The 23,716-nt window shown below is 32.6% G+C and overlaps 1 protein-coding gene across 4 annotated transcripts in view; it reads right to left on the bottom strand.

Annotated features, from left to right (window-relative positions):
- The window catches only part of LOC111420512 (sticks and stones), a 368,860-nt gene that overhangs the window by 82,734 nt on the left and 262,410 nt on the right, over positions 1–23,716 (bottom strand). For all 4 annotated transcript variants that reach the window (XR_002707091.2, XM_023053525.2, XM_071196923.1 and 1 more), the window contains one exon: positions 12,679–12,732. Coding sequence is in view for 3 of the 4 variants with exons in the window: in XM_023053525.2 (XP_022909293.1) it covers positions 12,679–12,732 (54 nt within the window). In the remaining variant the exon portion in view is untranslated. The remainder of the gene's footprint in view (positions 1–12,678; positions 12,733–23,716) is intronic.

Genomic DNA, 23,716 nt, shown 5'->3' on the forward strand with positions numbered 1-23,716 from the left:
CCGTATTTGAGGATCATCAAATATTCCACGTCTCAACTTTTCCATACTAATCTTCGAAAATGTTCTAAAAATATAATTAAAACAATCTCCTTCCTTGTCCAACGCTTTTAGAAATTGCTTTATCATTCCTAACTTAATATGTAATGGTGGAAGTATGATTTTGTCTCTGCTCACCAACTGCTCACTCTGGCGCCCTTATTACATTGGCTTTACCGACAGTTAAAGATTGTAAGAACAGGCCAAACATCTTGTTCCCAATGAAGTTGCTTTGCTTTACTGTCCCACATACAAATGAAGCAAGGGTATTTCGTGTATCCAGTTTGTTGACCAAGTAAAAAATTAACCATTTTCAAATCCACACAGAATTGATGCAAATTTATTTCCATTGTGCAATAAGACGCATTTAAAACTTCTTTTACAACTGTAAATAAAAAGACGCCACTCAGTAGGTTGGTATTCTTTTAAACCTGTGTGTAGAAGCAGCTTCGGGATATTATTACAGTACACCAGTCCTTCATTACCACTAAAAAATTGTAATAACTCACTTTCTCGCGTTCTGTATGTTGTAATTGTTACTGTTGGAGCCAATAAATTTTTTTCTTTCAATCTTGAAGCTAACAGTTCTGATCCTTGTTTGGATAAATTGAGATCACGTATTAAATCACTGAGTTCATTTTGAGAAAATAACTTCGGCGTAGATGTTTCACTTCCACTGGTAGACTGTCCCGATTTCTGTGAATTTGGTAACATCATTGTTTCTGAGGGCATGCGAATTACTTTTGAAACGTAAATAGTTCAAGGGAGATTTTTACTGTGTAGAACAGAACATTTTCTAGACTATAAGTCTGGATATCTCCAGGTTTGATTTCGATTAAAACCTTCAACATCTACTACGCAAAAGTAACAATCAGGGAAATGATTCTTGCGCTCCATCCACATCACAGGAATACCAAAGTCTAATCCAGAACGTTCTCCTTTTTTTCACAACCGTAAAGATCCAACACAGGACTTACAAACTTTATGAGGAACCCATGATTTATCTAGTTTGTCCATTTTAAAACCGAAATATTCAGCATAAATCTCCTCGAGAAAATCTGTGATATTTCTTTTTTGTTTTTTTTGTTATATAAACACAGTAAATATAACAAAATAAATCACTACTATATTTACACTTTCTTCGTGACGAACTCATGTTTTCAAAGACAAAACAAATATATTAGAATGGACATTCAGTAATTGAAACAAAATATTAACGCATGACAACTTATCCAGATTCACTTGTAAGTACTTCAATATTGTCAAATAACTGTGATCACAGCTGTTCTGCGGAGCAAGGGGTCTGAGAGTGGGGATCATGTGATGTTTGTATGCGCGAATAAATTGCGCAAAAGCCTAATCATGACTGGGAAAATAAATTTTATTACTAGCAAGCTGATAATTGTTCAAAATATACGATATGTAAAAATCATAAAAAACAAGAGCACATTCAATACTTTCATGAATATATTCGTAATCTGAGCACTTGAAAATATAAAAATTTGCAAAGATATCCAGGGCAACAAAAGAAAATTTTTTTGTGTAATTCATACTTCGAGGAAGAAGCATTGCAAGAAGAAAAAGAACTTGCTTTTGAATTTTACATTTATTACTATATTATTAGCATAATATCAGTATTTTATTAGTAATATCCATAATGTACAAATTTAATATCATTTATTGTAACAAATTTAATGACTGATGAAATTATTCTGTTATTAATGTTACTTGTTAGTAGTTAAAGAAGAGGATTACTTCATATAAACGCGATTTAATTCTTAATTATAAGCATTACACAATGAAGAAGAGTAAATATTATATCAATTTATATTTTTTGTATTAATACTTTTGTAGTGTACAAAATACACAAAAAAACTATGCAACATCGGCTTTTCTCAATAAAATATGTATACATATAACTTTTATATTTTAACACAAGCCTATAAATTACATAAAGTTAATGCGAAACTATAACATGTTTTTTTATACAGCACATAAAAAAAGCGAACAAAATATACAATTTTAACAAAAATACATATTTGAAAGATAAAAATGTAAACTTTCCTATATTCATTAGTCCACAATCGAAGCTTAGGTAAGAGAAAACTACTATCCAAATCTCTGGATTTATTATATGTACTTCTAAATATAACTCGACCTAATCTTTTAAGAATATAATCTTTTAGTTAATAAAGCAAATAGACCTAATATGCTCATGATTAGGTTTCAACGTTGAGATAAGATGAGTAATTCCACATTTTTAATTCTATTTTATCTAATATGCAAAGGTTAAATTTTAATACGTATTGTAATTTTGAATCTTATTAGAAAATCACCCGTGCGACGATAGCAACAAACCTCCCAGCAACAAACTTTTACCCGTAATTTCCTATCTACTTTCTTAGCTGATATCTTCCTTATAATTAGGGATAGCGAAAAACTAAATGCACCACTTGAAAGCTTGAATCTTTTTCTATCTAAAACCGGGTTCGTATCGGATTCGTCTGCCGATAAGTTGATATTAAGATCAATAAAAAATGAAGAACACCGCGCTGTACTTAAAATAGCTCAAAATTACCAAACTTCAAGGCCTTGTGCAATTGTTACGAAACCGAAATTTAAAAAACTGTTATCACAGTCAGAAAGGGCGCTCCTTCAGCTATGTTAATCCGGGTTTTCGTCGGTCAATATCTATCGGCGTCATGCTTAAATCACCCTTAATGTCCATCCCAACACGCAGAAACGCTTAAATACACTTCCTCTAAACAACTTTCTTATTTGATAGGGAGAAAACTATAGAAACATATCTATCTTATTGAAAATGTTCTGCTCTTTCTAGTGGTGTATAACACGCGGCGATCACGTGCTTGCACACGTACATTTTTGGCCAAAAACTGCTAAATTCACACGTGTTAGCCATTCTTAAACCCTGTTCGGGCCGATAACTTTCTTATATGAGCAGGAGAAAACTCTAGAACCATATCTATCTTTACGGAAATTTTCTGCTCTTTCTAGCGATGTACAACACGCGGCGATCACACGTTTGCACACGTACATTTTTGGCCAAAAACTGCTAAATTCACACTTTTAGCCATTCTTAAACCCTGTTCGGGTCGATAACTTTCTTATATGAGCAGGAGAAAACTCTAGAACCATATCTATCTTATCGGAAATTTTCTGCTCTTTCTAGCGATGTACAACACGCGGCGATCACACGTTTGCACACGTACATGTTTGGCCAAAAACTGCTAAATTCACACTTTTAGCCATTCTTAAACCCTGTTCGGGTCGATAACTTTCTTATATGACCAGGAGAAAACTCTAGAATCATATCTATCTTATCGGAAATTTCCTGCTCTTTCTAGTGGTGTATAACACGCGCGCTTGCACAAACACGTTTTGCGCCAAAAACTACTAACGTTGTGGATTTTTCTGTTTCTAGTTAACTCCGAGAGATGGAGAAATGGGAAATGTCTGAGGACCTGAGTGAAAATCATTATAAACGATTTATGGAAAAATCCTTGAAATCGGTCTAAAGATTTAACTTTTGTGCAATTTTTTGGTATAGATTTCAAAATTGTTCCCTCATTTTTAACCCTTTAACGGTTAGCGGCTTTTATAGAGACCACTTGTCAATAAGGTCAAATAATTTCATTACCATAACTAAATCGTTTCTAAAAACGAAAAAATAATTTACCCGTTAAACGGTTTAACGAGTTATGACGCAATCGATATTTTATTGAAATGGCAATCCCCCATTTTTATTACGGAATACAAAAGAAGATTTTTTTCTGAATCTAGTAGATTCAATATTAATATTGGTTACATATGAAAATTTTCGAGAAAAATTAGTTTAAACTTTAATTACTTCAAATTTATATAAATGATAAAAACAGCAGTAGCCATGAGTAACTATGGTAACCAATTATTTTAAACAATTCCCTGAGTGTCAAAAATTGATTTAGTAGCTTCTTGAGGTGTGGTGGCGCGCCATCTTGTTAGAATAACTGCCGTTGGAATTGAGTTGGGTCAAAATTAGCGGGATGGAAGGAATGGCACAGTTTTTAAAAAATTTTAACATGTCTTTCCAGTTAAGGTTTCCTCAAACCTTTTGCGGATATTGGGTGTGCGCATTTTAAAGTAGTAAAGTAACTAAATTTAAAGTCTACTAGTATGTTTACTAGTAACTCTACTAGTATGGGATGTAATCACAAAGTCTGCTGATTTTTCAGCATATAATACGGTGGTGAGGGAAAAAAGTAGAGTTGCCATTTAAAAAAATTAACTTTTCTGACCATCCTGTATAACTTGACACGAACAAGGTTTAAGAATGGCTAAAATGTGTGAATTTAGCAGTTTTTGGCCAAAAATGTACGTGTGCAAACGTGTGATCGCCGCGTGTTATACATCACTAGAAAGAGCAGGAAATTTCCGATAAGATAGATATGGTTCTAGAGTTTTCTCCTGCTCATATAAGAAAGTTATCGACCCAAAAAGGGTTTAATAATGGCTAACACGTGTGAATTTAGCAGTTTTTGGCCAAAAATGTACGTGTGCAAGCGCGTGATCGAAGCGTGTTATACACCACTAGAAAGAGCAGAAAATTTTCTATAAGATTGATATGTTTCTATAGTTTTCTCCCTATCAAATAAGAAAGTTGTTTAGAGGAAGAGTATTTAAGCGTTTCTGCGTGTAGGGATGGACATTAAGGGTGATTTAAGCATGACGCCGACAGATATTGACAGACGAAAACCCGGATTAAGATAGCTGAAGGAGCGCCCTTTCTGACTGTGATAACAGTTTTTTAAAATTCGGTTTCGTAACAATTGTACAAGGCCTTGAAGTTTGGTAATTTTGAGCTATTTCAAGTACAGCGCGGTGTTCTTCATTTTTTATTGATCTTAATATCAACTTATCGGCAGACGAATCCGATACGAACCCGGTTTTAGATAGAAAAAGATTCAAGCTTTCAAGTGGTGCATTTAGTTTTTCGCTATCCCTAATTATAAGGAAGATATCAGCTAAGAAAGTAGATAGGAAATTACGGGTAAAAGTTTGTTGCTGGGAGGTTTGTTGCTATCGTCGCACGGGTTAGAAAATCGCAATAATTTACATCACAATAAATATTTTATCTCAGCTGTAAGTTTTACATTTCGAGAATGAATTGCCGCATAATATACTATATAACCCCAATATCGAATATTATCAAATATTTTTATTGATTCCCTTCTAGATTTATGAAAACGATCGCAATAAAATTATGATTTTCATTTCGATATTATTATTTAGTTCCATCTGTTTTGTATCTCTTTACGTGAACATCGTATCTTTGTTCTTAAAAAAAAATAATTAAACGCCCACATAATTTCAATCTACGTGCCCGAACACAAATAAATACCGTTTGCCGTTGGGAGCATCTGCGCATTTCATGCATCTGGGAAACACTTCAGGGAATCGACGATGTTTACCGCGCCGCTTTGGTATTGTTTGAACTGGATGCTTAAGAGCCCATGATACTGCCGCGTTTAACATCCTTTTGAAGCGAGTTTCTCGCAATATAGAACCGTACTGAAGATGTGCTTTAGTCCACGTTCACGACATAAATTACCAAAAATGAAACCGTACCCAACATCTCCGGCACGGCGGGGCTTTTCCTCGTGCTGGATCTTTCTAATTAATCGTCTCCTCCCCGCTTACCACCAGAACATTAAGAAAACGCGTCGAAGCGACCCGAAGTTAAACATTTTAGAGCTTTGTATAATTAGGGGACGAACTTGGGTCCGCTTCGTTTGTACCCTCAACCAGCCAACACGAAGGAAACGCAACTAGAATGCGAATTAATAAATATTTTCAAGTAAGTTCCCGTTAGGTTACGTCGTAAACCAGATGTCAACATTTCAAAGCATTGGTGCTAATTAAAATGCGGCACTATAACGAGCGAGTGACATTCGCTTTATTAGAGTAAATGGAACTGTCCTCAGTTGTCACTTATATTAGAATAATAAATCACTATATTATAATAAGGCTAGTTACCTGTACGTCTTTTTCCTTAACAAGCCCAAAGAATGGGTAGTAAGGTATTTCGAGAAAGAAAACTTTCTGAAATTAGCAGCTTTTCAGTTATAGTCTATAGTAAAATTTTCTAATGAACCAATTAAAACTTTTCTTAAACGTAAACGTTGGGTTATTCGCCAAAAGCTTTTTAAAGTTTTTAAAGTTTAAATTACTTCTTGATCACAAATGTTTTAATATCCCACAAAAAATTTATTGAGAAATGTGTAAATATAACGCATGTTAAAGTTTTACAACGATAAAATCTGTTTATATAATAAAAACGGATAATAAACGCTGAAATTATTTAAAACAATCTGAATTTACATATTCATTAAAGCGGTCAATTAATATTTTTGTGGTACTATGAGCAATCGACGTGGAAATAGAACTATTTAAATAGATCTTAGCTGAATTGAACGATTGCATGAAACACTTAATTGCGACTCGATTTCTAGGCCATTTATTTGAATTGGAATTCCAAAAATTTTGTATTACTCTTGTGTTCAAATATACGAATTCAAATATATCCGTCATATCTATATAAAAAATACAACCTGCTTAACAAATAAACAACTTTTGTTTAAACAATTTAATATCTGAAAAGAGTGGTAATGACATTAAAGAAGCTGTGCAACAGTTGACTTTGCAAATCCAGAAAGCTTCGTGGAAATCTACTCTTCAAGTATTGCCTTACACTAAGCCTGGATATTGTCAACACGTAATACTCAATTCTGAAAACTTCTTATAAAACCTGTAACACACTGGTGACAAAAATTACTCTGTTTGGAAAACAACAAAAACATTGAAACAGCAACAAACCACACACATGGCTAAAAGAAAGAAAGACAGTACTTTGGCAAGAATTTAGTAAAAGTAAATGTCTTCACTAAACATCTACAAAATATATTTGTTTCAAATTCTAGAACAGCAGTTGCCCATGACGAGATTATTCAAGAACTCTGACAGCTCCCTATTAAATGGACCGTTCTAATCAAAAGAGCAGTTCTGGAGTAAATTCACAACTATGATTATAGTGGGCTATTTTCCCATACAATGGAAGATATTACAAATAATTATGATTCACAGGCTGAATAACTCAACTCAACACGTGACATCTTATCGCCTCGTTAACCATCGGCCGGTGCTGTCTGAAGAGGCGTTCTTTCTGTTCATTAAACTGGAGGAAGTTAATACCAGATTACCAGTTCGGCTTTAGAGCTCAACATTGTACAATAGATCCATAGGGTCGTAGAAACTACAAGAGATACATTGGAAAATAAAAATTTTGATAAGAACTGCCAAGCCGGTTTAATTACGGTACTTGCGTTAATGACACTGTAATTATGGTTACCCACTTTAAACCTAAATTGATTACACAAAATTTCCAAAAATCGCATAATCCGATCCATAAAAATTTCTAAATGTTAACAGTTTAAGAAATAATTGCCCATCGGAGTACTAAATACGCAAGAAAGTTATAAAACCAGTTAAATAGAGCAGAGAGTAAAGAGAAAGGAAGAATAGAAAAGTACAACACACAAAATAAATAATGTACGTAACGCACCACTAGGTGTGATCACGTTGTGAAGGTTCATTCCATTTAAATGCAATGCAGAAATTATGCATGGACGGAAAGTTAAAATTAACAAAAATCATGGACATAAGCTTGACTTGTCGCATTCTTTTCAATTCATTTCGTATACTTGGGGCTATATGCAGCGAACGATTTGAATCGTTCAAATGGATCGATTTGACGTTGATAGCGACCGAAGTGGTAAAACGTTTTCACGAGGTAATTGGGTAGCTGAGAAACTGTAGCGCGGCCCACTATACTATGAGATGTTAAAATTTTATGACCCGGGAATAAAAATTTTATCTGAGAGGTCCAATTTTCGATGACGCGATCGCATTAATTGAGAGCAATACCATTGCTGGCATTGGTTTTGCTGACTATTAAGACAACAATAATTTGCAGTTTATTCGCATACATAACCATATCATAGTTCGAGTATAGTAGTCATCATGTCATCATCTTTCACCTTTGGATATTTTGGTTATAAAAATGGGATTTTTTGTGCAAAAGCTAACAGGGCTACATCCATGGCTAGTAATAATATATGTAATGATTACAGCTATTATATATCATAGTATAGTCTATTATCACTAATTAGTGAATTTGTGCTTTTTTTATTTTATTTAATAATAGTGATAAATCAAAAATGAACAGACGTTGAACTGTATTGTTTGTATTTTTTATTGTAAACTTGAGATAGGAATGCAGTAAATGATGCTTGTGTGACATTCAAGCTCTAATTTTATGGTAATTTTGCAACAAATTGCGAATTTGTTAATAATAATGATAAAATCCGTAGATTTGGTTTTACATCGGGCGTTAAACATTTTGTAAAGTGTCCGTCAGCCATTAATTTTTAAATATCAAGTCCGACAAATATTCCTTCGTTGATTTTTGTGTATAATAATTTAAGTACTAAAAAGCCACACCTTCACGATTGAGCGCTTTGACGAAGTTCTTAATAAGGCCAAACTTGATGTGAATGTTTTGTGGATTTACAACGGGTACAGTTTTGTTTTCCTCGCTGATAACAACAAGGAGTTGGCCAATTTTCTCTCACATAATGATGTTCAATTTCAGGGTTATCTCACATACACAAAAAACAGCAAAATTTAATAAATCAAGATTGCATCCTAATCAAGAGTTCAATCACCTTAGTTACAAAAATATGTAAATTTATTCATGCTTAAATTAAAGTTAGTATACTTTCAAACCTTTAGATCTCCACAAATTTTTCATTGATGCTCATTGTATTTTATCTTGGCCACGACGCATGAATAACTGGAATGAATGGTTTTTTATTTCCTATGTGTAGCAGAGCAGCCTTTACACGATATATCGCTGAGAACACCTGAGTCGACGAGCATAATGCGAGCCATAGGATCTAACAAACATTTTTTGTCTGAATGAATGAATGATCGGCTCATGATTAATGCTCCAGCCGAAAGCGTAGGCGTGGCTCAGCCAAAAGGCTGGATAAATAATGATTTTTTCCTATAATGGTTGCAGCTATTCGCGAAACATTCACACCCGACGAAGGAGAGCCCTGTACTGGTCCTGTTGGATGGCCATTATAGCCATAAGACACTGACGGTCATCAATTTTTGCCGAGAAAACAACATTTATTTGATAAGCATACCACCACACACTAGTCATAAACTACAATCACCAGACAGAACATTCATGAAGCCATTTAAGACTACGTGCAACCAACGATGCGAGATGTGGATCAGAGCAAATGCTGGATTTCAGATAACCGACTACGATATTGCTGGTCTGGTCAATGAAGCGTTCACAAAAGTAGCTCGAGTAGATATTGCGATCTCTGGGTTCAAATGTACAGGAATTCACTCATTCTACAGACATATATTTTCTGATCTGGATTATTTGCCTGCCGACGTGACCAATATTCCACTAGAAGAGCTAGGAACTTTCTCATACACACCAGGTTATACCGGGGAAGTTTCCGTGTATTCCACTGATTTGGCCTTTGCTGGTAGCTTATCAACTTTCTGAGATGTAGAATTGTCTAACAATTTGGTGTCAGAAGAATCCAAAGACACTCATAAATGAAAAGATTGGGAAAAAGGTTTAAAGCAGCAATAGGCGAGAAGGGGAAACAAACCAAAGGAATAAAAGTCAAAGCAAAAAGTGGAAAAGCAAAGGAACCGTTAACTGAAGTATCTGACGTTGGAAGAACTATTTGCGTAGTGTGCTTAGAGGATCACAACGAAGACTGGATACAGTGCTCCAGCGGTAGAGGGTGGGCTCATGAAGAATGTGCAGACATTCGTGAGTGTTCAGAGAGCTATATATGCGATAGATGCAGGATGTTTTGAAAATGTTCGGTATTAAGTGCCGCTTGCAGTGATTGCAGTTTTTGTTACCAAATTTTAACATATGGTTCTAAGTATGCTTACGGAAAAGTTGCATTATTGTTCATTCATTTCGATTTTAAACTTTCTTTACGTAGTTAATTCATAAATAAACTTACATTTGTCGAAATAGTTTTTATTTTATTTTCTAGGGGACTTCCCCCTACACTTTTTCAGCAAGTGATCACTAGTACAGCTCTGTTCTGCACGTATTACAAAATAACTTGGTCGCCGACGGCTTATCATTGTCTGATATAGAAAAACCAAAGCAATGCCAATACGCGTCTTTTAGTGCAATTGTTATTATTTTCCGCAAACGTAATAAAAACATTTTGAATACATTTTGCAAATCTGGCTCTGCATTTTTACCAATTTCTAAAAACAATCACAACGTTTTGAACACAATTGAAGTGATGTCTAGTGCCAACCCAACCCAACTTAAACTCAACATGCATGGCACTCTAAATTTTTTTTTATTGAACATTTAATAAAATTATCATCATTACTTTTTAGCATAGTGTCGGTTTAAAACAATTAAAAAAATTCAAAACCCAGAAGGTTCGGATTCAACGCATCAAATTACGTTGAGAATCGTTCTCATGTGTTCTTCTCTCAAAAATCGATGAACATCGGGGGCGTTGATGTTCATCAAATTCAAAGCAATTTAAAATATTTGTTGATATTTTACTTGTGTTTGTAACTTTTAAGATTTGTAATGAGATACTTAAATATTATAATTAATAATAATTTAATAAATATGTTTGAATAATATAAAACAAAGAAGTTAATAGATGTTTCAATCGCAATGATAGGTCGTAATTTTAACAATAGCTATGCGCCCGAGCGATTATTTTAATTGGAGAAATTGCCGTTAACGTGCCAAAAGATTATTACAGACGACCGCGCAGGTTATCATCGTCCGAATTTAACCATTGGAAATATGGAAAGCGATAAATATGAAACGCAGTTCGAGCGTTCGATAGTTGATAGCCCTGTTTCCGGGCGAAGCAAGTGCCCGACCGATCCGAGTGCATTTTATTACTGATCGATTGGCAGCCGTGTGTACAATTTTGCGCCGTATTACCCTCTACTGGACGCCGATAAAGTCCGTTTATTGATTTTGGGTCATTACCTTATACGTCTGTATTATTATTACTATTGCGTAGTGTTTCGATTAAATGTTACATTTCGCATCGAAAATCGAATTTGAAACCAAAAAAATATGTGTTAACTGAATTATGTACTAGTTTAAATTAATTTTCCGAGACCCTTCCACGATTAATCAATTTAGTTAATGTATAGAATAAATTTTAACGTTGGAAATTAATTATTGGAAGCGTTTCAATGTTTACAATATGAATGTTCTAGTTGTTGCAATAATTTCTATTCAGTATCCGCCATAGTAATTATTTTCCTATAATATCCAGTAACAATTGCGTATTTATAATAACTTATGGCTCACACTTTGTGTAATAGCCTTGTATAATTTCTATAAAGTAATATTATAGAATAGAAACAAATATTAAATGTGATTGTTAAAGTTTACAGTTAACATTGCTTAAACAGTTTTTCTAGAAATTTCTTTGTTTCATGTACTACAGTTTCAGAATGCTTTGCTGGAGTAGTCATAATTTAATTACCTTTCCATTGTTTGCTGTGTATTGTGTCACACAGTTTTTGTAACATTGCCCTCGTTTATTACGAATTGTAAGGGAATGAAAAGTAAGTTAATTGTTGTTTACTGTTGAAAACGCGTAAAAATTAAGCGGCAATTTGTTTGTAAACATTCTAGATAGTTTGAACACGTTTAACTTTAATAATATATAAAAGTAAATTATTTTTATAAAATTTATACTAACAACATAACTTTATTGTTATTGTAACGGTAAATACGTGTCATGTTAATTTATTATATGTAACTAAGACGTAATGCGCTAATGAACTCAATGAAATTCCTTGTTGGATTGAGTTCCATGAGTCGACACTCTCATGTTCCATACCCAGCACAAGGACAAGCGCAGCTTTCATAGGGTTCACCATCTAATGACATACATTCCATTTAATTGTGCCTCCACGACTTTGTTATCCGGTGAATTGTGACAATGCTGAGAACAAAACGTCAAGTGCAAATCTTATTCTGTTCAAGGTTCGTTGGGAAATGCCGCGGTTTTTAAAGGAGCAGTCACCAGTGATTTATAGATGTATGTGCCAATTTGTGCCTTACGTGCAATTACTTTCAAAACTTCCTATCTATCAAGATAATTGACAGATACCTTCCTGCGTTCCCGTTTAGAATAAATTGTTTCCTGTACTGATTAACTTACACATATATGCCTAAGATATGTATTTTTTTATCGGGAATGTTTAACAATATAATAGTCATGTTTCTTTATATGGTTTCGCCATTTACAATGGAATTTACAGCTCGAAAAAAATATATAAATGTTAAATGGATAAAGTTACACATTTACCAAGAGTAGAAGTAGGTAATTCTTGCTAGGTTAAGTCATGCTGACTAATTTATAAGTAAAATACAGATGAGGTTAATTGATAAACACTTTTAGAATCTTGTAATATTTTAATAAACTATGTTTTGAATTGTTTAACGTCAAGTTTATAATATCAAGTTAAATGTCTTACCTTTCTTGGAATTTAATTCATGACGTTGTAAAAGTATAGGCGTGGAAGTGATTTCTGAAATGAAGAGAAAAAAAATTAAAATATCTCAAATAACACTTAAACGACTCAACTTAATTATTTTTAGTAGGTTAAAGAAATTAAAGTTTATGTTTTGTTTAGGAGCTACTTTATTTTAATTGGAGTTTTGATTGACATCTGTCACGTCTTGTTAGAATTAGATTATGTATATCTAAACTCCTCTCTATCTATGATAACATACAACTCTTGTTATTAAATTAAATTTTTTTTTATTTTAAAAACTATTCGATCAATCAAATTTACAATTAAATGCCACATCGCCAAAAAATAATTAAAAATGATATAAGAACAGTTTCCGTGTCTTATTTCGTTTCATTTTATCTTCATCTCCTAATTTGATCTCCTCCTAATCTCTTTCATGTTCTATTATGCAACGTTCGATCTTTCCACAATTGCACGAGTCTGTAGAATCCTGCCTCTTTTCACTGAGGTAATTTGCTTTTTTATTATTGATAGTAGACAAAATTGACAGAATAATCGAATAGGGGGACGAAAATCAATTCTATCTGGATATTCAAGAAAATCGCTAAGGTGAACAGATATGTAAATAACATCTTTAGAATCTGAAAACAGAACAAATCTTCGGGAGTTCTTACAATATTTAAAGAGTAGCACATTATGAATGTAACACAAAAAGTAGATGTGGTTATAATTAATTATTGGTTATTATATATTCAGAGATAAAACTTTTCTTACTTCTCTTATACCGTGAAGGAATATTAGGTAAGGTTAGTTTTCTTTTGTAATGTCAATTATACCGCGAAGGATTGTTGAGTAAGCTATTTCAAAACAAAACTACTTTTGAAATATCATCCAATTGCGAGAAAAGCCAGACGTAAATTGCGAATTTGTATTCGCCTTTCCCCAATTCTGCGAGGTTCAAGAGGAAGTTCAGAAGAAGGGAGTTGTTTCAACAAGATTTTGGAAAATTAAGAAGAGTTTTTGAAGCTATAAAATTAAAATTTTATTAGATATTCATCTTTTGAATGCCGGCTGACAAGAACTTCGCCAGCTAGATCTCACCAAACATCTGCCAGAAAATGGTTCTAAAAACTCAGCAAATGGATGCTCCTATGTTCAAAGGAGAGATTGAAGACCAAACGTTGCCCTAAATGATACTGAAAACTTTTCTGGTTTTCTCGATAGTTTTAGCACATTTTCAGATTTGAACCACTAACGGAATTATTAAGAAGTCTGCAGAATTATTTGAATTTACAGACTGTAACATCTTAAGCTACAGCAGTCTGCGTTATACATTTCATAAAGTTAATTTATAGATAAGGCATTAAAGATAGAGAAATCCAAGAAAATATGAGAAAATGATCTGTGGTGAAGGCTAACGTAAAAAGCGATGCCTTCAGAATGGAAGATTATAAATCACGAAGATAGTTGATGGAATAATGAAATGAAAGTTGTTTTCGAAGTGGTGTTAAAACGACGATGGTGCTAAAAATTTTAAAATCAAGGGAAATTATCATAGCCTGTAACCGGGAATCATATGATAAGTAGTCTGTTAAACATCACACAAAGCTGAAGAGCAAGGCCTACTCCCGAAGAATTAACTTGAATTCTGTGAATGTATTAGATGTCAATAATTGGAACAACATGTAAGAAATGTTGATAAAAACAGTGATTTCTAAAAACAGTTTTCAGCATAAGAAGAATTAAAGTAAATCGACAACAGGGTTCTCCCCAGGTAACCTTTGCGAAAACCGAGGCAAAACTTTTTCAATTTGCAAGTGATACGGGCATTGTGACCGAATTTAGGAAACTTACGCTGTACGTGTCGGAACTAAAGTGGTACGTGATGACTGAGTCGGTACTGCAGTCGCTGGAGAATTGGACTGAATACCAAAAAGACAGAAAATAATTAAGTCTATAAACGCGATATTTTGCTATAGCTCACCAGCAGCTACAGCAAAATATGGCTAACTCACGCTTTGGAGAAACAATAACAACAGTGAAAGATTTCTACTTAATTTTCGTCGTTCTTTAAGTGAATCAGTATATTTTCAGAGACTGGAACTACTACTGTAACTATAGATTTTTTTATATATAACCAATTATGAAGAGCTTTTTATTACGATGGGCAAAATGCATGTTTATTTTGAAAAACCATTACTCAGGTTTCTAAAATATTTGACAAGGTTTTAAACTGGAATGAATCTATGTCTCTTCAAAAAAAGTGACAGCATCAACTGTTCTAAAACCGCCCTCATCGTTGAGCTCGAGTGTTGATATGATGTTGATATTAATGATTGTATTACCTTTATAACAGGATTCGATTTCGAGCCGATGTCCATACATTGAATATAAGATTTAGAGGTACACTGACTCCTCCAGTACACATCCTTCAATTTTTTTTAAAATGCTTTAGTTACTAAAATATTTAATAATATTTCATTGGACATCAGAAAATCATTGTCTCAGAACTCACTTTGCATTGTTATGTGATGCAGGTTGAGAGCTCTCTGTGTTTGTTCTTGTCTTTGTTTTTATCTACGTTGTTGTCATTCTTACGGATTATTATTATTTATTTATTTATTATTTTTGATGTACACGCTTCAGTTAATTCTAGTTTGTAAAGTCGTTTATTAATTTACTTTTGTTTCCCATAATAAATTTCTTTTCTCTCTCTCATGGTTAAGTTGAAAAGCGGTTTAAGACTGAACTTCGCCATTTTTTTTTCACTTTTGTATTTTTGTTTCTTTTTTTCTTTAAGTTTACAAGCATTGTTTTTATTTTGTATTACTAGTGAAAAAAAAAAATAAAATCATTTATTAATTATTATTATTATTATTATTCATCCCTCTTATTCGTAAGATATCAAGGGCTTGTGAATTACTCATATGAAAAAATTTACGGTTGGGATTGTAAAACTTGTTTCAGCTTTGATGTGGACATCGTTTTGTCGACAATTCAAAGAATTTCGAATGATTTAGGATTTTGGTAGTTAGCACCAACATCGTATTAAAACTCAAGGTTCGCGAAAGAGAAGGTTTTTGCAGACACTTTTTGCAACAATATAACACGTTAAGTTCGTGGGATGATTTCATATATCTATATATGTTTTTCAGCAGAATACCCAGTAATATCCGTTGTGGTCACTTTTGCAATGGAACACCATATATTTATTTTTTTGTTTTTGTGTTCAACACTCTTACTCAAGTACATGTTTATAAACAGTAAGTAATGGTTTACAAGGGAAGTGATAGAAGAATAATTCTGTATATGAGAATTAATTAATTCTCAAATAAGTATTTTCTGAAACTCAGTATTTTATTTTTTACAACTTTATTTTTAGTTGGCAAAATGCAAATTTGTTTTAAAATGTTTTATGGAAAATCGTTTTATTGTTATCATGGAAATTAATGGGGATTACATCACCATAATTAAATTACATCACAAGACCTAGACAAAGTTTAAAAAAACGTAAAAGACGTGATGGTTTTTAACTAGAAGAAAAGTAATGTAAAGCTAAAGGGAAATCTTTCCAAGAAAAGAAACAAGGCATTACTAAAGCTTTACATCTACTTGATGCAAACAATAGCTTTCACATGAAGAATGAACTTAAGAAATGTACTTTGGAAAATAACTAAATTCAGCTTGTGATAATGACCAAACCTCAAATTGTCAAAATTCATGATCCTTGTTTGCAAGAATACAAGTGGTTGTACAATGTATAAAGTCAACGCTGAGCAAATTGTTAATTTGAAATTAAAACTGCCATATTTTGATCATTTAATAATTATGTAATTTTATATTGAGATCTTAAGTACAGAATTAAAAATTTATTTGCAATGAGACATCACCTATCTATGTTCTAGAAAAAAAACTATTTTATTAGATTCTATCTAATACATACAAGATAAAGACGATAAGGAGAAATATGAAAGAAAATACATTTAATCGAAAATATATATTGATCTCAGCACCAGAAATACTTAATGCGAATTTGATGACCAATTCGAAAATACTGTGGTATAGTGATTAGTAGATAAACGTGGCGCTAATGACTTGTTAGTAATTTTCGAGATTAAGAAAATAAGAATGATAATGAGTATAGCTTGCCACATAAAATATAAAACATAATAATAAATAAAATTAATGTAAAGTTTTTTTTATCGATATTTCTTTTGTAGTATATACCAGATCTTATTCTTTACAGTGATTGCTCTAATTATCACCAATAAAAGTGCGAAATTCTCGAATGCACTAAATATTTACACTAGAAACAATCTTTTACGCAATATCATATGGACAAATTGTTTTGCATTTATCAATTTTGTTGAGAAATTACAAGCTGTATATATTGTTAACTTATCACTTTGTTTTCTATTATTGGAGTGGGTATTTTTCAGTATTTCGCAAATGTTTTAATGTTAAGTGTGTGTCAAGTAAAAAAGCAATTTTGTATTATTTGTACCTTAACTATAAGCTGTATGCAACAATATTTTTATACTGGTCTTATTTAATTTAAATTTTTAAAATCTCATAAAAGTAAGCACTTACATTATTAGTAACGGTTTTAAATGATTGCTATTGGCTTTATATTTAAGCTCCACTACGAAATCTAGAAAATAACATCTGTATCTGAACTATTTACTGAATCTCTTAATCTTAAATCGCATGTTAATCGCATGTTATGTTTTTACAACTCAATTTAATTGGAAATTCCAAGATTAGTACAGTAGAGTAGTAAAATATGTATAAAGGAATTGAATTTGAAGAGTTTCTTTGTAACACAATTGTATTATTAGTAAAAGTAAAAATAACATATTTCATAGAAGCACCATCATTATAATATACTTGCTACCTGAAGCGTGTAAAAGCCCTTCTTCGTGTTAGAAGTAGTAAAATGTCCAACGTTGGAAGCCTGACGGAGTTAATAAACGTGTCAGTGACTGTTGGCTCCCGGAGAACAGGTTTCCATGGCTTAGAGAATATTTAAATCCATGCCTCGATTAACGAAAAACCAGTCTTCATTTACAGAGTCTCCTCTCCGTTTCATTGCTCCCCCCGCGTACTCGTTCATTCAGAACTCGGAGAAGAGAGATCGTTCGGTAATTTGAAATTTCCGGCCGATAATGCCGCCGAGTTTAATCTTCCAAGGTAAGTACCCACTCGCGACAATTGCGCGGGCTGGGCTACGGGAAAAAGGTGTATAAGGAAAAAAGAGTCAAGTCTCTCTCTTGAAAGATAACCGAGCGAGCAATTAAAATTGCCGCGAGAAACAGGTTTACTGAGGATGTGAAGTTTTTCATCTCGTTTTTTGAAATGATGGAGGACAGGATGTGGTTATGTATGCTACCAGAATCCAACGCGCAATGACATGGTTTTACTATATTTGTAAAGATTACTTTTGCCGCGTTAATTGCTTGACTTTATTTGATACTTTTTCTTATTTTCGAGTTTGGTTCTGGATCTATGATAAAAAAATTTCGATTTTTGTAACGCATTGAAGGCCGTATAAAGGCCTTGTTAACAGGTTAGTGATATAAACATGCAAAGATCGACATAAAACTTGGTAATTAATTATTGGCTATGTAGTGTAATGGGAACATTAATTTAATAAAAACTAATTAAGCAAAAATTAAGTATGTTGAAATAAATACCCGTGAGAAATTCAACTGGAATTTGAATGTATTTTTTTGTTTGGTAGGATTGGATTTTAGTAGTTTTTTATAACATCTATGATCGAATGAATCACGCAAAGTTGTTTTTTATTCACAACTTATTTATTAACAGGTACTTTTCCCTACATACTTAGCAATTATTTTAATGAATAAGTGAATGAAACGATGCTTTAATTATAGATAGTGTTAGATGACTTACTCAAAATTGGAAAAATCATTGGTTATATAGTCATGAAGGCCATTAATTATTTTTATTGCAAGATTTTTAATATTACATGATAGAAAATTTTATAATTATAATTAGCGACAAAGCCTATTTTTGGATGATTTCAAACCACACGAGACACACTAATATCAAATGCATCCCGAGAAAGGGACTGATCCATACTTCTTCCAATAGGATCGATGATAAAGAAATTCTTGTGGTCAAAACTAGATGATAAAGATACAGACGACGTCCGGCGTGTGGTCCAACAAACCGACGTTCAATCCAGATAGACAACATTCTGCATAACCGCCGTGGGGATATGGTAGAAAATCATGCGATTTAACGTCTTTATATTTCTTCCTTTGAGACTATCTTAAATCGTGGGGATAATCGTGCTCTTTACAGCACCAAGTTACCAATCTGTATAGATAATATGCGTATGCTTAAACATATTATAGATATGGACTTAAATCAGAGAATATCTTTCTCCTTTTTATTGAATTATGGGTCGTGTTTGAAACCGTGAACAGAGAAATTCGTGCAAAAAGTGGCACATGCGGGTATGATGCTGAGAGTTATGGTGGGTGAAGAGCTAAACCAAATAATTTAGATCAATAAGTGAGTCTTGCACACTTCAGACATATAAAGGGATCTAAAACCGAAATGGGGCAGTTATGGTTGCAGACAATGCTTGAGCCAAATTCAACTGGTTGGAGTGGGAAAAATACATATGATGGCTGACGCGAATGATATTCACATACAAAAATAATATAATACTGGGGTGACTTGGCGATCTTCTACATTATGACAGAACTTAACTTCTATCAAACCCAACCGCACGACTTTATTTATTACTTAGCATTGATACATAAGAGGTTAAGTTGCCCAGATCAATTCTCAACGAATGTGACAAACTTTTCGAATCGCAACAAATTCACAATTTATCATATCAACCTCAGAGTAATGGTATTATTGAAAGATTGCGTAGGAAGCCAAAATACAGCAATCATCGCTAGAGGTAATGTGACCAGTTGAAAAATTCCCATTATTCATCTTGGAGTTAGTTCAACTCTGAAAGAAAACTTCAGACGCCGCTAAATATATGGTTCTACGAGAATTCTTTCTTAAATCTCATATGAATTCATCGATACTTTAGATATTCTGGTGACTACACGAAACTTTTTCTTTTCCTAACTGAAACCAGTTACAGCACACTTAATGAATTAGTAAACGTTATTATATTGTCATCTGCTTTTTGAACCTGTTGTAATAACATCCTCCTATCTATTAAATTAAAATTCATACTTAAAACATTAATTTACCTTAAACTTAATTCTTTATCAAAGATTTCCAGTTTTTTTTTGTTTCATTGCTTCAGTCCAGGTCGTCTCTTTTTCCTCATTATATTTCCTATTATGTTGTCCCAAATTTCCTTCGGTCGCCCCCTTTTTCCTTCCATGGTGATTTGCACTCCCATATTCTTTTCACATCAAGATAGCATCTTTGAAGTTGTCCCCATCACCTTACTTGTGACACCTATCTTGTAGGCCTGTAATCCTGGATGCTATTGTTTCCAACGTTGCATTTTTGTTTGTTCTTTTGCCAGCTTCTACCTGATTTTGGCAGCAATCCTCTTTTTTGTCTTTTGTGAATTTATTAGGAATTTTTTTTAAGTACTCCTCCAACTATACGTTTTAAGGTTAACTTTTTGTTTAATTTTGTTGTTCACCAAGCTATTTGTTTCTTATATTTGCTAAGATTTGCTGTCCCACATATCTCGCATGACGCTTCAATTATAACACTTTTAAATGCTTTCCACAATTTTTTTATGTCAGGGCTATCTAGAATTTTATTACTTCTTGGAATGTTTTTACTTGATCTTATCTTTCTGCACTTCTTCTTCATCTTCATCTTCTTATTTTTGCTACTAGTAGAAAATGATCGTTGTATATTTCATAGCCTGTTTTAACATCCTCTATTATTGATCTATTCTTTCGTTCTATTAAAATATTTTGTGAAATTATATATGTCTTCTATCGCTATTTTGTATGTCTGATCCCTTATTCTCGCTCTATAAAAAGCATTTTTCTCTTTACCACACTGTACAGTAAAAATATTTATTTAAATAGGCGTGAGAAAATGCAACGTTTAAGATAAACCAATCACTTTGAATCTATAATACTATATCCTATTGCATTTCAGTTATTTATTGAAATATGGTTAGTAGTTAGTAACGTGAGTAATTAACTTTGCGATTGTCACCGTCATAACAAGATCATTTGTCTTTAATGTACATAATGAAAGGTATACTTAATTTGAATTTTAGTATGTAAATATGATCTTGAGGTCGATTTAATAAACTTTCAAACCCGGAGTTATTAAAAAACCTAATAACAATTTTTTATAATCACCAGTTTATAAACATCGGTTAATTTTTGGATATGCGAAAAACGGTGATTATTTTTACGTTTTTTTTTTGCTGATATAGAACTTCGTTATCAGCTAAAATCTCCAAGATAAGTGCTTCAATTATTTTTAACAATTTGCTTCTAAAAAATTGTTGTTTTTGGCAATCGATAACTGTGCAACACAGTGTACAAAAATTGAGGTAATTTTTTTGGAAGCATACACTGTTTTTACGTGGTAGTTGTAAATTTGAAAGTTTTTTAATTTAAGGCAAACTCGAAACTTTAAAGGAACGTACGATATTCTTGATTTTATTAGTAGGTACGATAATATTTATTACTCTTGAAAGAATAAAGCAAAAATAATAAAAATGATTTGAAAAATTTTATATTATTGTTTGATGATTTTCTTTCCATCCAGACTTTGTTGTCCAGGACAACAACTCGCATGACACATCAATTCTTAACACAATTTTTAATCCTCTTCAATCATAGTTCAACAAAGTTCTCTGTGTGGTTCAATAATACAAATATAAAAAGAAATACCAAATGACTCATTTTATAGGACACGAAACCGGTTGAGCAAAAATAAAATAAAAATCGATTTAAGTGCAAAAACATAATTATATTGGCAAAAAGATTTTGAATAACCACTAGCCCATTATTGGTTGGGTAGTATGCTTAAGTAGTTATAAAGATATATTATTAGGAATTTATATGGAACTTTATGACAGTTTTATGGGACAAGGATTGACGACGAATGTGGATAGTAGATTGTCAGTGATGTTAGAAAGCTCTATCAGTTGATTGCTAATATTGAAAACAAAATTAAAATTTAATATTGAGGCTATTGGTAAGTGTTGAATCATACCCAATGTTATGAAACACTTTTTATTATTTTTACCAAAACATCAATCGATTAAACGGTAATTACGAATTGTATTGGTAGGAATGGCATGAAAATCTGTGTCTTTGACAGCTTGATTTATATATGTTATTTATGACCTTATTAGTTTACTACTATAAATATCATTTCAATACAAAGCTTGCGGTAGCAGCCTCCGCTAAATTTAGGATGACTTGGACTGATTAAGCCGATATTGTTTGGGGCCGAGGCGTCAGAAATGATATTAATCTTTTCATGGCACTCTTTTGAGCTTTATCCCGGGTTTCACCAAATTGTTAGGTTGGTTGATGTGACCATCGTACGTATAAGGTACAAAAGGCGCCATGGGGCAAAGCTGCTACATACTACCCAGCATGCCGTCTCCAACATATGCAACATTGTGATTGATGCAGTAAGGAATCTTGTGCGATAAGCTCATTTTTGTATGGAATACCAATAAAAACTATTTCATTTAAAATAACAAAGTTATAGTGAAGATTAAAAGATCAGCATGTACAATCCCAACAATTTAAATAACAAAGACGTAGGATTACAAGAGACTGAAGAAAGCTGTAATGAACCACTTGTGTGCATCACCTGTTTAAAATAAATGTTTTTTTTAACTTGTAAATAACAGTCACATAAATATGTTTAAAGACAAACATATAGATTACGTATCAAAATAATCGGTTTTGTATCCTGCTTGTATATGGTGTTGAAAGATATTTGGAACTTAGTTTATTTTTAAGACTTTTCCCAAACTCCTCCCGGTTTATCCAATTAACATAAAATTACGATTACAACAGCGTAACCGAATATATACCACCTTTTTCCCAGTGTCTCTGTTTATAATGAAAGTTTAATATCTTGACCGAGAGAGCAAGAGACCAAACTTTTCAATTTCCATTATCTCTGTAATTCGTAAAACTTACATAATGATACTCGCCGCAAGAAATATATTATCTTAAACCAAATTAACAGATAACCAACAAAGTTCATTTATAATAAATTAGTTCAAATTAAATAATTGAATGAACTTATTTAACTTTAATTCCGTGTCAATCAACTTCGCGTGAAATTAATGCAATAAAAAATTCTCCGTAATCTGAATTGATACCAAGAAACAAATTGAAAATTTTTAATTTTAATTAAGAAAAACGTTCTTTGTTTGCTCGTATCCAACAATGTGTAAGCTTGTGTGATTAAAATTGATATGTTACATTTCAAGTTAGTTGTATTTTTTTCACGGAATGTAATCAACACTATTGAACATATGTACAACGAGGAAACACTTTTCCTTGCCTAGTTTATTTGAATTTATTTGAACAGCTAAAGAACTTGATCTACGTAGCAACCATCTGGTAGTGGTAGCTATTTAGAACCATACTCATTGTTAACGGTAAAGTTAAATCGATCGATTTACTTTCCTATTTACCGCATTGCAACGCTTGTAATTGCTTAAAAATGAATGTGGACCACGTGCATGATTTATCGTCAATAATAGATACGTTTCGATTTCTTTTTAAATACGGCAACTTATTATTAGAGTAGAACGTGTGTAGTTTAGAATATTTTTTTTTGTATATACACCTGAACAGGTTGTGAAAGCTTAATGTAAAATAAAATTAATACAAAATCATGATTAAATGAAAAGATGTAGGTCTGGGTTGTATTTTGAAAGCGTTGACAAGAATATATTTACTCAATTACTAATAATAAAGGTTGTTTCAATTTGTAAATATAAAGCAAATAAATCATTATATATCTTTATTCACATTAAAATATGTTAAACCACTTCAACTTCACAGCGGTTGCACTAATTCTC

This window comes from Onthophagus taurus, chromosome 1 (genome assembly GCF_036711975.1).
Source record: "Onthophagus taurus isolate NC chromosome 1, IU_Otau_3.0, whole genome shotgun sequence".
Taxonomy (NCBI): Eukaryota; Metazoa; Arthropoda; class Insecta; order Coleoptera; family Scarabaeidae; genus Onthophagus; species Onthophagus taurus.